Source organism: Nannochloropsis gaditana (assembly GCF_000240725.1).
Source record: "Nannochloropsis gaditana CCMP526 unplaced genomic scaffold scaffold021, whole genome shotgun sequence".
Classification (NCBI taxonomy): Eukaryota; class Eustigmatophyceae; order Eustigmatales; family Monodopsidaceae; genus Microchloropsis; species Microchloropsis gaditana.
In genome coordinates, this window is record NW_005803932.1 from 28,020 (window position 1) to 46,250 (window position 18,231).

Below are 18,231 nucleotides of genomic sequence, written 5' to 3' on the forward strand. Positions count from 1 at the left end.
ACACGGGTCAAGTCAGTGGCAGGTCCAAACAGAATGGATAATTGCTGACCATGTAGCAGAGTAGTGGATGCGCGGGCGGCGACAGAGGGAGATTCGTCCAAGGCAATGAGGGAGAGGAATCGAAAGAGGCGCAAAAACTCAGCGTCACCATGCTCGATGACAGGTTTCAGATTATCTTGAGATACTTCTTGACCACTCCACGTCGGGTATTCCACTTGTATCAGAAGTCTACAAAAGCAAGAACGCCGCGCGGTGTCCTTCGCGGGCGAGTTTGAGGTCGACCACAGACGCAACGGGAGGTCCGGGGGGGAAAGAGGGAAGGAGTTCCCGGAAGGAGCAGAGACGGTGATAGGGCGAAGAACATCCGATGAAGAGTCGATTCCATCCATCTGTTCAATGAGAAGAATGAGAAGGTAGGTCTCTGTCAGCGGCATTTCAAGGCGTGAAATCAAATTGCGATTAAACCTCACGTAGAAAGCAGTAACCAAAGGATGGGGCGATTTTGGTAGGGCATCGCCGACGTCGTTCACCAGACGGCCCATCCGCCGCAGGGGCCGGGCCCACCGGCACGATTGACCGCAGTCAAGGCCGTGAAAAGGCTAACTTCATGCCATGCACTTTTGATCTGACCCTACTCAGCCGTATAGTTATCATGGAGATTGAAACAGTACAGAATCCCATCTATATCGCTGCTCTTGCATCTTACAAGATGTGCACCCATAGACTGCTGTCGCCTCGTGCTTACCACACCGTGTTCACACCCAGCTAGACCTGGCAGGTTTGTTTACAGTGAGTCACTTCCAGACACATCGAAAAAACTTTGCAGAATGTCTCGTGTCGATGCTGAGCTTGAAACTCTGCTCGGTGTCCTAGACGACATCCAGGTACGTCAATTTTCAACAGCATACGCAGAATAGGTTGTAAGCGTGTAATCATCCGCCTTACATGACTTGCCGCATTACTGCCAACAGAGAGCAGTTGGCGGTAAGGTTAAAAAAATCACCAAGGAGGGTGGCAAAGTTGACAAATTCATGGATTTGAAGCAGACAATGATAGGTACGTGTGGTTTAGAATAGGGATAAAGTTCAAGAAAAAAAGAGCGGTAATGTCGAAATATATGTCTTTGCCGACCAGTATTCAACTGAATGTAATCGGACTACCAAATTTGAAACTCAAGTGTGTGTTAAATGGAGCTTCGGTATCCTTGACTATACTTATCGGTTTAAATGGAGCATTTATCATTGGCGGAGAGAAGAAAACAGTCGTACTCGTACCCATTTTCTTCGATAATCATTTGTCCATATTGACAATTTCCAGCGCGAATGATTGACGTGCAAGAGCTCATTGCTTCAAGCAAAAGCCAGACCTCTGGACAAGAATTGCAACCCAAGGATGTCATTGCCACGAATGCTCAGATACGCGAGCATATCCGGCAATTGAAGGAGGACAGCAAGGAGCTGGACAGACTTTTCCAGAAGGAGAGGAACAAAAGAAAGGTAACACAGCTTGGAAGGATGGATGTGAGAAAACACAGCCGAGTAAGAAGAAGTACGACGTACTTCCTATTTTCCCACCTTGTCCGCCATCCTCACACCGTCTCTCTATTTTTGGTCCGTTTACAGAGCAAGTTTTCGTCCGAAGAGCTCGAAATGCGGGGTAAAATGGTTTCTCAGATGATGTCTGAAATCCAGGAGCTCAAAGAGCTTTCCTTGGCAGGGTATATTCGAAAGAAAAATAACACTCCCGGTGCTGTGGGTCTGTTTGCGCCTGTGGAGGAATCAGACGCCTTTAGGGGACCAATAGGTAACTATTTCCGTGGCAGGCTACCCCGCGCTTTGAGACATTTCTATTTTTGTTCGCGTCTCTTATTTAGAAATGGTCCTACTGCCAACGGAATGTATCTGGCACTGCGCATCATGATCAGCTCCTCAGCTACGTGGGCTACGTCCCTCTGAACTGACAACGGTCGGCTTTTCCTCCTTCCGCGGCAGGTATGCTACCGATGCAAACAGATATGACTGAAAGTCATCAGATGCAACTTCAGCAGATTCAACAACGGGACAAGGACCTGGATACGCAATATTTGGACCAGATCGAGAAGGGAGTTGAGGATCTGCGAGACATAGCCTTGCGAGCGAACGAGGTGAGCTTTGCGATTGTTGTGTGAGTGGATGAGTTCATGCAAATATATCGCTTGCAAGCGTCAGAAAGATTTGTCAGCGAGATATGTCTTTTTTGTCCATCTCCGACTTCACCCGTCGAAATGCGTCTGATACCTGACGTACCTCTCTTCAGGGAATCAAAACCACAAACGTGATGCTGGAAAACTTGGAGCAAAAAATAATCGGCGTCCAGGATCACCTGGACCGCGTGAATAAAAAAATGAAGAACACACTCGATCAAGTGGGGCGGCGGTCGGACAAGCTATGCATCGACGTCGTTTGTATCGTTATATTGCTTGGGATGATAGGCGTCATGTACAATCTTGGTAAAAATAGTAAGAATTTGTGAGCATGTCAACAGGGCGCGATGGACCATGGGCCTATCTTGGGGAGTGGCGCCCACGTGTGTTCATTCGCGGGGGATGTCGTCATCCATGCCATGTTAGCAGGACACAGGTATACTTTCATTACCATTCCGCGGGGCTGCTATCCATAAAGCCATGAAATGGCGACAGGGTTGATACATTTCAAAGCAAAGCAAAAATTAATTTCCCCAGTGTCGCAGTCCTTGTCATGAATTGGTACTTTGCTTTAATTTAATCTTATAGCGAAGGCGGAGGGAGAATCAGCTTCGGCCTTGACGGGTGCAATCGAGGAGACGGCTGTGAGCCGGGCGCCGCATGCGCTGGTGAATGGTCACCCTTGAAAACGATGACATCCTTCCCACCTTCTCCCTCCGATTCAGGCTTGACAATCTCTTGACGGTCGTATTCCTGCGCTACCGCATCCTCGCACTCCGCGCTCTCCACCTCATCTAGGTCAATCGAGTCGGGGTCTGGGAGACTGCTGCCTCGGTCTTCCCCCCTATCTAGAAAGAAAAGGCTGGTGCCCCTCTGCTCTTCCTCGCCACAACTTCTCTGTCCTGGCTGGGCGTTCTCCAGGCGACGACTCGGCGATCGCTGCGACCCGTGGGTGCCGGCCTGTGGAGGGCAGGGCGTGTAGGGCACTGTGACACGGTGACCCAGCTCCAACAGCTTGAGGAGCGCGTCAGTTTGCGGGCTTCCCCGAAGACAACCATCGCCGTGGAGTCCATCCGTGGAAGAGGGCTCGTGAACGGGCGCTGTCTTGACAAAAGCGTCCGGTTGGATCTCCAGGGCCTGGGAGGGATCGTCTCCTCGGCGCTTGCAGGCGGCGGCCAGGCGGGCCCTCACCCTGCGACAGGAAATTCGTGTGAGGGGAATTTTAACCTCAGTATAGTATATAGTATTGTTTGAAAAACATGAAAAGCCTAGATAAGCACAAGTTCGCTATTAAGAATGGAAGGCGCCCATGCCGAGAGCAGCGTCTCGCCCACTGCCGAGCCCGCGCCTTACCACTCGAGATCATCGGGAGCGACCCGCCTCGACTCTCGCGGGAGGACCACCTCCCTCTCTGCGCGACTCAGAAGCGAATGCGTTGACCGCAGGATGGCCAACCACTCTAGGTCATACTCCAGACGTACGGGCTGCTCCCAACAATCGGGCGGGCGGGGGATCTCCACCAGCTGCAAGAAGTCCCGGTTGGGCAAACACTTGTCCAGCGCCAAGAACTTCGTCACATTTGCTGGCGTGGACATCTGGGAGGTTGAGCTGGAGTGACGTACAACGGCTGCGAACTTACAGTGAAGGTGACCTGCAAACCAGTAACTCGGTTGTAAGAGGTTTAGGAGGAGCTCCGCCGCTTGGCTGCCCAACGTGTTTGTCTCACATTCTTTTCGAAAATAAGGTTTCGTCCGCAGAAGCTGCCCCATATCACCGTGGTGATAGATGCCGCGCGGCCAGTCATGCGATAGCATTACGTCCACGTGAGCGGAGTCGCCTCGTGCCCCGCTTCCCGAAGCTAGCTGGGCAAGCTTGAAAACCTCGTATTCCCGCACGTGGTAAATCGAGCGCAGCGTGCTGGGAGAGTACGGCGGAGCTTCAAAGTGACCACGGTGGTAGTCTCGTCCGTTGTAGATCCCGGATATGCCTGCGATGCGCACTCCACCAACTGAAACGACTCCAGAGCACCCTAAGTAGTAGATGTTAGGGGCCACCCACCCCCCGTAATACAATTCTTGCAAGTGATTGGATGCTTCGTGGTTTCCTCCTATGAAAATCGTAAGAACTGGTGCAACCTTTTCTCCACTGTAATACCGATGGAACGACGCCATGGTCAGGTACTTGCTGGGCACATTCATGGATTTTAGATCCTCTTTGTTCCGCACAGCTTGGAAGTCCCCGCAACAAATAAGCAAATCTACGTTTTGACCCGATTCCTGCTCAATTAGCGCAATCGATGCGTATATTTGGTCTAATTCCCCATGACAGCAACCTTCCACAACAATGCGCAGGTTTTTATGCATGATTTTCTGGTTGTGCGAGGGAGAGCAAGGCTAAGACGTGTTGTAGATGCTACCGATCCCTGCACCTCCTGACAGCCGTCTTAAATCAAATGTCTCTCCGCGGCCAGCTCCTGTATCCTGACATTTGATCCAGAAGAGGATAAGAAATGAAAGCAAAATATGCCCGTGCAGTGCACGTCGTCCTTCCGATCGCGTGAACCCTGCTACCTCCTGCACCGCTATGTGACGTATCATCTTCAGTGAACCTAGCTATTAAAAGACCCTCTTCACTACCATTAAGTATCCAGATCAATGCAGTTTTGACGTTAACCCAACAAGACTGAAGTTTGCTTTTTCAATAGTCAATTTGGTGGTTGCCAGATGTTTCGGGTCGTGAAGCTCGTACGCCAAGCATATGGGCCATCTAAGTTAACAACGACTCCCTTAATTAGGCTGGCTGACATGTATCCGGGCTTTGCAAGTTATCTTTTGTGGGTTTGTTAGCCTTCTGGGTGGCAGTTTGTTTCGAATCAGCACCTCTTTCCGTACATGTGCCCATGGGCTTCTACTTGCGCTTCACTGTATGCTGGCAATTTTAGATGCAAGCCAACATGAAGCCCTCCAAGATTAAAACCTGACTTGACTGAGGGCCTGCGTGTCTATAATAAAACTGCTGGTGCTCTTTGAGAAAAAAGCAGGATTTGAAAAAGAAAAAATCCAACCAACAGCATTACAAAGTATCAAGGCAAAATCCTTTGGAGTCGCTCCTGGCAACGCTCAAACATCACACAGCTCTGTTTGACTTTGATCTTTTCCAAATATTACGTTTTTCACATTTATCATACGCCAAAAAAATTCGTCGTCTTTTTGGTTGGTGGCCAGATAATTCCAGCATCGACAGGATACTTAAAAACAGTTGGTGACACATAAGGCTTGAGCTGTAACGTGTTCGAAAAAGGGATATCGTAAATGTTCGGACGGTGATCACATACACATTACTACACATCCATCCAATGAGACAAATTACCTTGAAGCCTGTCAAATCCGGGACGTTCAGTTCTACTCTCTTTCTCTCGTCCATGCGAAACCGACCTGTGGCGTGCCCGAAGTGGATCGAGTGAGACTGACTAGGACTCCTTCAAGCCTGCGGTTACCAAGATGGCGGCACTTAAGCATACAATATAATGAGGGTTGTTTTAGAAGGACGTCACCCACCAATGCTGTTTATGCGCCCCGTGGATGCACACTTGTTGCCTTTGTAAAAGCCTTTCCCCGTTCGCTTCGGGCTCAGGGGGAGGCGCTTACGAGCCGCTTTAGACAAGTATTTGGAGAGACGCTGGAAGCCCGTATTAATTCCGGCAAGTAAGGGCATCCTATTTAATGGCTTTGTGGGGTTTACGATCGAAGCAAATTACCACTCAATCCTCGCGTCAACTGCTGCTCTCTTACCCAACACTTTTCGTGGCTCAAGCTGTTCGCCCTTCCCGAGTTACTGTGTCCATGGAAGGCATTGAAAAGGTGTCAACATGGCGTGCGCAATAGTCAACGCGTGCATTCGATGCCATCATGTCCCGCGTCGCGGCTCCATATAACATGAACCCACTATCCCGCCACTGCCTTTCCCTCTCGCCGCACGTCAGCCTCTGGCGATGACGATAGCCGGGGGTTAGCACGGGAGTCTCGCGTGGCGCCTGCGTCTCTGCTCCTGCGGGCTTCGGGCAAGAAGGAGGGCGCAGGAGGGAACGAATCTTGAGAGTACGCTCATATCGCTCGTTTGAAGGCGTGCGTGTGCGCGATAGCCTCTATGCGTGGATCTCTGATGGCTAAAGGGGGGGGAGGTCGAAGAGGAACACTGACGATGTCCCACACCAACATCATCCGTAGGCAAAGAAATCATGCCATTAAGAAAAAAATTGGGCTTGCTACTGGTATCAGCATGTGGACTCCATACAGCTGTAGGGTTTATGGCTCAAAATCCTAATAAAGTCCTTCCCTCGACCATGCCCACTGTCTCACCTTACGGACGGGACGCCACCATCGCATGGGCAGCGCCTGTGCTCTTACCCACCAAACCGATGCCGCCGGTACAACCAGCGGGCCTTGGATCGAAGTTCTATTTACCAGCTTTTTTGCCTCCATGGATTGCGAGGGACACTGTCAGGACCAAATTCTCAGACGACATCTTTTTTCTCGAGCAGTCTCAGACGTTCGTGAATGTAAGCGTTAACATCAGGTCTACAGTGATCCGCCTCAAAAATGGCGATCTCTTCGTGCACGCACCGGTGGCGCCTACTCCCGAATGCGTTTCACTCATTAAGGAGTTGGGAGAGGTGGCATATGTAGTGCTTCCGGTCACTGCCATCGAGCACAAGGTCTACATGGCTCGCTTCGCCTCCCTCTTTCCCAAGGCGAAGATTTACGTGGCACCCGGGCAATTTAGCTGGCCTGTTGACCTTCCGTTGGGTTTTCGAGTAGATGGCGTGCTGACCGAGGAGAACAAGAAGAGCATGCCCTTCATCGACGAAATCGACTACACCGGGTGGATCTTCCGTCCCTTCACAGGCTCCATCAGCGAGGTCGCCTTTTTCCACCGCAAATCAAGAACTCTCCTAGTCACTGATGCCATCATTTGGATTGACGATCAACCGCCAGAAATTCTCAGGCAAGCAGGCGTAGGGCAAGACTTGTGGAAGAAAATGGCCCTGCAAGCTTGCTTTCTAGGCCCCCCCAATTTGGACACGTTCCAGAAGATCAAGCAGCGCCTGATCGTATCGCCCGTCATCCGCGTTCTAGTGGTCTCCCGGGCCAAAAAGGAGGTGACTGAGTGGATCAAGCGCGTGTGCGAGTGGAAATTCGAAAGGGTCATCCCTGCGCATTTTTCGGCGCCCATCAAGGCGGGCCCAGTCGACCTTCAGGATGCATACGCCTTCCTGGAGGAAAGAGAGACAGGGGCAGATCGCGGTGGGAAATCACTTCCCTTTGGCTTCGATTTTTCTGCGTTGTGGCAGGGAAGACAGGGGGCTGTCGGTCGCAAAGGAAGGGGAGGCAAGAGTGTCCAGTTTCCTGAGCAGGATCTGAAAATTTTGAAATCCTTGAATAAATTTGTTAGTGCCACAGGGCTGGCGGAGTGAGGAAATACTTGAAGGAAGGGTACAAAGTATTAAAAACAATTAATTTAACATTAACACTAAAAAATGAGAAGATAGTGCAGAGTAAGGCTGTAGAATTTTTGTCTACATATTTACATCTAGTGCCCACAAGCACGTATACACGTCCTCTGAAAGAATTATACAGGATATATAAGTGTATTCATACAATACACATTTATATATATACATATATATATCAATTTATATGTTCATAAATAGTAAAAACTTATACTATATATAGTACATCCCCTTGTAGCCCTAATATCTGGCCCAAAATACAGACACCCAGGGGGCCTCCTCTTCTCTCTATCATCACTTTTCACTCCCTCTTGCCTGGATCCTCCCCTCTCGAAGCGTGCCCGTGTGAGCGATCTCCCTTTCCACGTCGCTTAAGAGCATGTCGAAAGTTACGGCACCTCCATCCATGCCCCTTTTGACGCGGCTCTGGAACAAAAGCTTGCTCCAGCAATCCGCGGTCTCGCTGCTTGGCACGCAGATCCTGCGATAGGTTAGGCCGTGCAGGCGGTGCTCTTGACTCGTCTCATCCTCGGTCGCTTCCTCGTACCAAAAACAAACCAGGAAACCCTCTCCCTCGATGTCCCCTTCTCCACCAATACTCCCTGCCTCCCCCTGCTCCTGTGAACGAGACCACCTGTGAAACTCATCGCGGGTTACACTTCCCACAGCCAACCCCTCTAGAGTGAGCAAGAGGTAGTCCTGTGTCTTTCCCTCCCCAGGGTCCTCGCACAGCCGCACGGACAGGACGGCGCTCCATCGTGGCAGCAGGGAGTCCCGGTAGAGCGAGTGAGAGGAGTGTGCGTCCTTCCAGAGGAGAATGAGCGGAGTCAGCCCCGCCTGGACGTATCCCTCTTTGTTCCAGAACAGGAACCCGTCCTGCTCGAAGGGAAAGGAGGCGCTTCGGAGCATCTGCAGGCCTGTCCTGTGGCACTCATACCACGGCAACAGTTCGAGGTGGAACGTCTCGTTGCTCGCGTCTGTGCCATGCATGAGAATGGCTCCCGCTCGGTGCTCCATCTCTTCTGCAAATTTGGAGCGTAGGAAGAAAAGACGGAAATCGCAGGCACAGTCATACAACTCCATCTTCCGCCAGCAGAGGAGGTCAAGGACATAATACGTCCGACTTGATTCCTGATACACGCAATCCAGCAAGGTCCAGCCGTTTTTGGGACCTTTAGCCCATGCAGAACCATTTGGTAGCGGCGAAGCAAGCCTATGTAGCACCTCTCCGCTTGTCATGCGTGTTAAGGTTAACCCGCCCGTGGCCGCCATCAAGCACCTTTTGCCCATAGGTTGAGGCATGACCAACCAGCCACCACCCCCTCCCGTAGGATGTAGATCGTGAGGTATCTCGATCATCCACTCAGGAATCGCGAATCGATTTGCGTAAATTGTTGCCTGTCTAGCGCGCGCTCTCTTCCGCCTGAGCGCGATTTTCTCAGCCTGTACTTGTCCTTGACCATCCACCATCATTCCATCGTCCTCTTGAATGACATCGCTTTCATACAACTGACTACCATTCCCACTTCTCGTCATCGAGTCCACGTCATCCTCTGCGATGGTGTCCCTATGTAGAGCTCGTAAACTATCTGTCAGCTCTCTTCTGGCCGCACGTTGGCGCTGAAGGACCGACGACCTCCGTTTGTCTCGCGACGAGGAACTTGATATGAGTTTACTCTTAGGGTACGGACGCTGCTGGGGTGACGCATCAGTTAAGTGCTGCATTATTTGGGGAGACGCTGCGGAATAGGAGTAAGACTAGTAGCCTGACTAGCTTGACGTGCAGGGGGTGGGGAGGTTAGCAGAGTCAAGTGGAATGCACGGACACTTCTGTCCCTGTCAGGCGGCCTTAATGTTGATAAGTGTAATTTTCCTCACTTTACTTGACGTATCTGGGCCAAAATTTCATGTGAGCAAGAAGAAATGGGAAATACTACAGGTCTGAATCTCACTGTTACGAATGACCAACGACTCGTCGGATAATGGTACGTTGCAGTGAAAGCAACTCATATTTGCCTTCTTTATTGATGCCCATCGCATCCAGACAATCAGCACGCGTCATTATGAATCAGCCGTCCTGGTCACAAGCATGTGAGGCTCAATTTCTGGGATGACTTTGTCAAATCTTCTCCAGGTCGGTTGCTATTGTTTTTAAACCCATCTGGACTTTACCCGCTTGGTCGGTTGCTGTAATTATCCATCTTCATATTTTTCCACTCATGAGGCTTGTTACTGACACATCAATCAGAGCGACATTCGAAAACTAGATGGAGAACGTGTGCTACTGTCTAAGATGGAGGACGTCGCAGGGAAAGTTGCCGGAGCTTTCATTCTCCAGGTTGTGAGCATGCTTGACGTAACAAAGCCGAGCAGCAAACAACTAAGTGGCGACGGTGGGCAGGGACGCGTCTTGATGTTGCGTGTCACAGATGGGTCAAAGAAGTATTCTGCCATCGAACTGGCTCGTATACCCAAGCTTAGCTTGGATACACCGCCGGGGACTAAAATCCTGCTCAAGAACGTTCGATACGTAAAGCATAAATTGCTCCTGGAGCCAAGCACTGTATTGGGCGTGGATGGAGAGGTAAAAATTCTTGCCAACAACTTCCAAAGCAGCCGTCTCCTTGAACGGCAATACAAACTGGGCAAAGACATGCAAGCGAAACCGAGGAACGGCGCGAATCAAGGGCCGCCAGCGTTTGATGCGTTCAAGCCTCAGACCTCGGGGTCCAGGCCTGACAGCGAGGATCGCGCCCCAGGGGCTCGCGTATCCCTGGTTGGGAATGGCATCAAAAGCGCTTTTCCTCCTGAAACTGCTTCCACGTCCGCTGGTGGAAAGGAAGGGGCCTCGCATGCTCAGCGGGGCGCTGACCAGGACCGTGTGCCTAGCCAGAAGCACGAGAGGGAGAATCTCAGCAAAGGGCGCGGGCAGTCCCGGGGCCTTGGGCGTGGCGGCGGTCGCAAGGGGGGGGGCAGCGATAGAGAAGGGCGGCAGGGCGGGGAGCGAGGGAGAAAGGGTGAAAGGGGAGGAAGGAGAGGTGGTCGAAGTGGGCGGGGGGCCTCTGGAGGCCCGCCGACGGCTCCCACTGGTCCGAGCATTCACTCCCTTGCGTCCCATTTCCAGGTGACTGGGATCTGAAATGCATGTGCAGAAATAAGGAAAAGTCTCGCACGCCTTCTATGTTTGTACATTCGCAGGCAAAGAAAACTTAAAACAAGTAAGCAATTGGTCTATGCGAATGGTCTTTCTCTCCTCCTTCGCCGGGGTTTTGCAATCTATATTCCCGCCACCCATTTCAAAACGTAGCGCTTCCCGGCGTCCGAGGGAAGGCGATCGCTTCCCGAATGTTTTCCACCCCCGTGACGTAGCACACGAGCCTCTCGAAGCCCAGTCCGTAGCCGGAGTGTGGCACACTCCCGAAGCGCCTGAGATCTAAATACCACCAGTAGTCCTCCTTGTCTAGTCCAAACTCTTCTAGCTTCGCCTCCAGCCTCCCCAGCCTCTCCTCCCTCTGCGAACCTCCGATCAACTCTCCGACGCCAGGGACGAGCAGATCCATCGCCGCCACCGTTTTCCCGTCCTCGTTGTCGCGCATGTAGAAAGCCTTTATCTCGCGCGGGTAGTTATACACAAAGGTGGCTCGTTGGAATTTTTTCTCACACAGCCAACGCTCGTGCTCCGTCTGCAGGTCCGTCCCGAAGTCGACGTCTGGGAACTGCCAAGCGCCTCTGTCCTTCGCGATCTCTTCCTGGAGGAGACGTACGGCTTCCGTGTATTCGACGCGCGCGAAGGACTCGGAGACGAGCTGGAGGGAGGGAGGAAGGGAGGGAGGGAGATGACTTGGTGAGAAAAATGGGTGAACGGTGTCGGCGAGGAGATTCCAATGGAATGATGTGTCGCTTTTGCAAGTGTCGGTGAAGCCGGCAGGCCATAATGATCGTTCTCCTCCCACACCTTCCGAAAAAAGGTCCCAAACTCTCACCGTGTTCAGCCGCGCCATGAGGGTCTTGTCGTAAAATTTCTCGAAGAAGGCGAGATCCTCCTCGCATTCCTTGAGCACATGCCTGACGATGGCCTTCACATAGGCTTCGGCGTTGCGCATGTTGTCTTGCAAGTCTGCGAACGCCATCTCGGGCTCGATCATGTTGAACTCGGCCAAGTGCCGCGTGGTCTGGCTGTTCTCGGCCCGGAAGGTGGGTCCGAACGTGTACACATCCCCCATGGCGCACGCGTAGGCCTCCCCCGAGAGCTGCCCCGACACGGTCAGGTAGGCGGGGGCACCAAAGAAATCGTGGGAGTAGTCGATGCGATCCTCCTCCCCTTCCACCCGCGGCAACTCCGAAACCTTGTCCGGCAAGGTGGTGACTCGGAACATCTCGCCGGCGCCCTCGCAGTCAGAGGCCGTGATGATAGGGCTCTGCAGGTAGTAGAATCCCTGCTCCTGGAAAAATTGTGCGTGGCAAAAGCCAGGGCGGACCGGACGCGGGCCACGGCGGCCAGGGTGTTGGTGCGTGGTCGCAGGTGGGCGATCCCCCTGAGGAACTCGAGCGTGTGGCGCTTCTTCTGGAGAGGGTAGGCCTCCGGATCGCAGCCCCCGACCACCTCCACGCTCTCCGCTGCGACTTCATACTTTTGGCCCTTTCCTGGGCTCGCCTTGATCACGCCCACGACACCCAGGGCAGCCCCTGTGTGTATCTTGGAGAGGACGGCCTCGTAGTCGCAGACCTTCTCCGCGTCCGCCACCACTTGCAACCCCCCCAAGGAGGAGCCGTCATTTATTTCGATGAAACTGAAGGTTTTTTGCGAGCGAATTGTGCGGGTCCATCCCTTGACCGTGACGCGTTGCCCGATCAAACTGTCGTCGCCGTTGATCAATATGTCCCGGACTTTCAAACGGGCTGGCACGGTGGTTGCGGTGGAAGTACTGGGTGCAGCAGTGCTACTTGAGACGTAGAGGGTCGTAGAGGTTGAGACAGGCGACACCAATAACCGTGGTGGGCGGCACGAGGGGGCCTGCGTGAACGCGCAGGGAGCGAGCAGACGACGAGGAGATGTCCGCGAGGATTTGGTCGGCACCTTGGCCAAAAGCGAGCCGAAAGCGGCCGTCTGTGCCTGTCTCAGTCAGGTTCAGATAAATTCGATTTGCATTTCATATCAGACAAAGAGTAGGATTCGGGTGCCGGAGACATGGTCCGGCGTCTTGACCGTCATCTGAAACTTCTGGGCGGTGCCCAGAGAGACACGTACGCGTGCTTCCCGCCACAGTGATTTTCCCCAAATTATTTACCTGGTGTCGAGAATTGGCTATCGCAGCGCAAGAAAACATAGTTACTGTTATCAAGTTTGTCAAGGACAGGCAAAAGCAAGACGAGGTGCCTTTGCGAGTCCCCAAAACCATTTCCAAGAGGCTCGTCTGCACAGGTGCTACTTCTACCAAGGAGCGACGGGAGCTAAATTATCGAATTCCCAGTGTGATTTACCAGCCCAGTGGCACTTGGTAAATAGCACAAATTTGAGCTTCCTTAATAAAGGAGGACGACCTTTGAGAACTGTTCAATCTGTGCGTTTGGGGATGTAAGAGGCAGTAAGGAGATGAGCTGAAGGATACTCTAACTGACGCATGGCGAGGGGGGGGTTGAGCTTCTCGCAGCAGCGATCACGTGAGAGGCTTGAATATGGACCGTAAATAGAGTAATGTAGCAGTAGAGCCATGATTAAGAGGTTCCAAGTGGTTGAAGAGTTTGTTGTAGAATAGCTCTTGCTAAGTTTTTGCATTGAGACGGTCGATATCGAGGAGTTTGACGATTAGATGATCACAGGGGCTGTTGCAGTTCACAAGCGCGGGTGGCCCTGAGTTTCTTCCACTTGAGGGCAGATTGCCCTGAGTATCCTCCTCCTGATGGCGTTCTAACCAATATTTGCTCACCAATTGAATGGCACAGGGCGGGAAGTGTTGTCGGGCGAGTTTCATGCGAGCAAAGAGGGTCGCAATAATGCCAACCTGGTCCAAGACTCTCGTGCTAGCAGCGGCGACTGGAATCTCCTGCAGCTGTAAAAGTAGCATCACAGCAGCCGCCTTCAGCGTCCTTGGGCCGAGATCAATTCAACAAAGCGGTTGGACATGCAGAGACTGGGGTACGGCAAGAGCGAGGACGAAAGATAGTCTCTTGCCGCTCTACTCCATTCGCACCGGCGGGGCGGGTACTCCTGGAATGGACGATGAGAAGACGGGATATGGACCTGAGTTGATCGAGGACCCTGATGCCGCCTTGACCCCCGAGGAGTGGGAGAAGAAGTATGGAGAAGAGGTGGACACCACAGTCCTCTACGATGAGAAGGTACGCTGAAAATAAGATGGTTGCGAGAGTTTTGGAAGGCGGGGCGTATGGGAGGAGGAATATGGTGAAGGTGTCGACCACAGATGAGCTTGTAGTATGCAGTCGACGACGTTATAGGATCTATGTATTTATTTTTCATTGACTTACGCACAACGCAGGATCTGGAACGGAGAAGGATTGATGCCATCCGTGTGGCGAAGTATATGGATGTAATGGATTCCCCTAAAGTGGGAGAGCCGCACCCACGCGTCGCGCTTGCCGCGCGTGCTTACAAGAAGAAAGACATCAAGGTGAGGTTAATGTCAGATGGCGTGCCTTCCAACTTATTAGCTCTCAAAGGCTTCAGTGATTTTCGTGAGTCCGCCGAGCGCCGCCAATCTGGCAAAACATAGGACACTCATTGCGCATATCTCACCATAAACATTGATAGCGGCTTACACACGGTATGCTGTACCGCAAACTCGGGAAAAGCGATCTGATAGTGTCGGAAGTGGCCCTCGGGACCATGACATGGGGCGAGCAGGTCACAGAGGAGCAGGCGCATGCCCAGCTGAACATGGCTTTCGACGAGTACGGTGTGAACTTGATAGACACAGCCGAACTATATCCTGTCCCTGCTGACCCGGATACCCATGGATTGAGCGAGAAGATCATTGGCTCATGGCTCAAGAAGAGGAATCGCGAAGATGTCATTCTGGCGACGAAGGTGACGGGCTACAGCGACGTTTTGACGTGGTTGCGAGAGGACGGGGGGCCCGTCCGGCTGACCGCAGGGCAGATCACCGAGGCGATTGAGGGAAGCCTACGGCGTCTAGGTACCGATTATATTGACCTGGCACAGTTACACTGGCCTGACCGCTATTTGAATCTCTTCGGCGTTGACTTGTACGATCAATCGGTAAGTCGCTATTTGAGGGCCCCAGGGAAGATAGTGTACTCCTAATCAGGTGGCGTACGACGTGCGCAGCAGACAACCACACTCATCGATAAGACTCCTAGGTACGGAATCATTCATCCTTCTTCTTACACCATTCCCGCATTCGCGTCGCTTTTCCCTTCAGCGTGAGCGTGAGGATGTGGTCAGCTTTGAGGAACAACTGACTGCGCTAGGCAAGCTTGTCAAAGCGGGTAAAATTCGGTACATTGGTTTGAGCAACGAGAGTCCTTATGGTGTCATGAAATTTCTTGAAACGGCGCGTCGACTAGGTCTGCAGGAAGTTGTCTCCGTGCAAAACTGTTACAACCTGCTTTACCGCAACGAGATGGACATGGGCCTGTCCGAGATCTGCTCCCCGAGTCACGAGGATTTAGGCGTTCTCTGCTACTCTCCTCTGGCTGGCGGTGTCCTCTCTGGCAAATACATGTTCAAGGGACGCGCATCTGAGGCCCGTTTGAACCGATTCCCGGGATACATGGCGCGCTATCGTACGTTGCAGAGTCAAGACTGTGTTTTCGAGTACAAAGAAATTGCCTCCCGGTATGGCCTGACGATGGCTCAGCTAGCATTAGGATGGGTATACTCGCGGCCGTTTGTGACGTCAACTATAGTGGGCGCCACGTCGGTGGATCAACTTCGTGAAAACTTAGATGCCTTGAACACGCCAATTTTCTCTAATGTGGTGCACGATCTGTCAGAGGTCTTCATGCGCTACAGGGACCCTAGTCGAACATTCGCGCGCGTTCTTGACGATGGGGACACAGGTACAGATGAGCGGCAGAGATAAAGTAAGTCAGATTTTTAAAATTTTTATCTTAGGAAGTGTGCTCCAACAGAAGGATGGTTCTAGTTCTTCAAAGGTGCCTTTCTCCGGGTTGGACTTCTGCAACTTGTAGTATGCGGGAGGGCGGGCGTCCAAAAAAAACGGATAAGACCGAAGATTGAAAAGTAAAAGCATAGAAGAAATTGCATGTTCCACTCGCAATACTTTATTTGATTTTTTTCATTACTTGCGTAAGTAAGATTCACAATACATGCTCCTCAGAAAACTCTGCGCGCCTTCTTTTCCAATGCTTTCTTCAATTTGTACAGCATGGTTCACGACACAATTCGTGTGACGTTTTGGAATCAAAATTGTTTCTGCCCTCGTCGCAGTGCAGGTTCCTCGAACTTGCTTTTCTCGTCACATTCTTCTTGTTTTTCCTCCCCTTCTTCCTGCACGACCTGCACAATTTCCAGCAACGGCAACGCCTGACTTTCCAGCGCAACCCTCACTGCCCGGCGTCGTCGAAGTATTCTTGGTTTCTCGAAGTATGCTGTCGTATCAGTCACGCGAGAAATGCCACCCAAAGTCCCGATCAACGGTGCAGCGAGCGCTCCGACTACGCCTTTTCCCATGCCTTTCAAAAATCCCGAAAATCCCTCGCGCGACGCACCCTGCTGGGGTAGATCGTAGATATTTTTGACACCACTCTTCACAGACTTGTAGAAGACCTCTCCTCCTTTCAGTATACCTTCACCTAAATGTTGCGGCGGCGGTGCACGCCCCCTCCAGCCATCAGCGCTGCTACCCCCGTCTTCTGTCTGGTGGCCAATGGCCCGTGCAGTTGAAGAAGAAAGCTCATCCCTCATTCCTTCTTCGGCCATCGCCGCCATTTCCCGCACGCCAACTACTTCCTCCAGCAAGGATGCCACCGTGCCGGTGATCTTACTGACGCTCGAGAAAGGGCCACCTATCACTGCTTTCGCCAAGCGTCGTAGCCCCTCACCTTTGCTGTCCGCATCGCCCACAAGCTCTGCTTGCGTGCGTCTGAAAAATTCCACAACGCCGGAGCCGAAGCCCAAGAATAGGTTGAGAGGGTTTCCTAACAGGTCCATGGCACCCAATAGCTTATAACTCTGAGTAATGGCCTGCTGGCGAAGGGACAGGACTACGATGTGACCCAAATCATAATGACTTCCAAAGTAATGGGTAAAAAGCAATTCATTAAAGACCAAGGTCAATCCACTGAGCTGGGCAAGGCTTCGCGCCATATCTGCAAGCAACTGCACAACACCCGTGCCAATTAGCTCCAGCCCGCTGACCAATGCTTCGTCCAACTCTTGATCCAAGCCCAGACTGCCATCCATCCGGTTGCCTGGCAGACCTGTCTGTTTTGCCCTTTCCTTTCGGGAAGGAAAATTTCCTCCGCCTGGTACGAGTTCCATCCCGACAATCAAAGAAGAGTGATGGAAAAGCTCAATGTAAACAAGCCGTTGCCCGACGGCTTCGCTTAGGGCTGCGTCGGGCACGCGCACCTTGGATCGTAGAAGGCGACGAACCAATGATATGGATTTTTCGTCCATGATATTGGTCCGAAGGCTGCGCATGGATGGATCTCGATGCTGGTTATAATAATGGTGATAAATATCACCGGCTGTCGCAGCTCTTTCTTCTCGCTCCGAGTCGAATCTCGACAGACGCCCTATATAGGCAACGAGCGAAAACAGCGTGTCCAAATCTACCCGCATTTCAAGCTCTTGCACAGAAAGCTCCAATCCCCGAAAATGTACGACTTCGGACCAAGGTGTATGCAGCTCCGGCTCTGCTGTGACGCGGACTAAGGGCACCAAATTGGAAAATACATGTTCATCTTCTTTCGCTGCCGCTGGTCGTTCAGTCTGCTGTTCAGTGCACGTTCCTGTAGAACTAACCGACATTGCCATCGCCGCTGCCTTCAGCTTTTTGCTTCGTCGTGCAGGTGTATGCCATCCCGAATCGGCGGGCTGGATGATGACTGCAAAAGTCGCCCCGGGACGCATATCGTCTAACTGAATATGATACAGGGCTAGCTGGGCCCTGTCTTTTCCGCCCTCCTTCCTTATCTCGAGACGATCAAGAGTCAGGGAAAGCAGCTCTACAACGCGCCGTCCTGAGCCATCCATATCCAATAAATTGAGCGTGAAGCCTGCCAAACCCACGTGGATGTCGAGAGAATTATAGAGTTCTTGGAAAAGGCTCCATGTCCAGCTCAGCAGGGCCATCTCATTTAGCCGGTTGCGGAAATCGTCACGGGGTAAATCCGAAAAAGTAATAACTCGCGTCCGACCAGCCGTAGAGACGTGCACGTATAGTTTCTGCTGCGGAGGACGTGCTTTGATGGTAAGACTCCTTGCAAGGCTGCTGCCGCTCACTCCACCAACTCCGAAGCCCCCAACTCCACTTCCACTATAGAAAGCCCTGCTGGCGATGAGCATGGTTTCTTTAGGTCCCACTTCGTCCAG

General features: G+C 52.1%; 2 protein-coding genes across 2 annotated transcripts; both read right to left on the minus strand.

Annotated features, from left to right (window-relative positions):
* Positions 1-8,332: 8,332 nt before the first annotated feature.
* Positions 8,333-8,768, minus strand: SNUPN (snurportin-1; the record flags this gene model as incomplete). The annotated part of the gene is made up of 1 exon (XM_005856195.1): positions 8,333-8,768. A coding segment is annotated over one exon (436 nt), but the record flags the coding sequence as incomplete, so codon positions are not given.
* A 7,610-nt stretch (positions 8,769-16,378) lies between these two features.
* NGA_2012900 (uncharacterized protein) lies at positions 16,379-17,938 on the minus strand (the record flags this gene model as incomplete). The annotated part of the gene is made up of 1 exon (XM_005856194.1): positions 16,379-17,938. A coding segment is annotated over one exon (1,560 nt), but the record flags the coding sequence as incomplete, so codon positions are not given.
* Between the last annotated feature and the right edge of the window lie 293 nt (positions 17,939-18,231).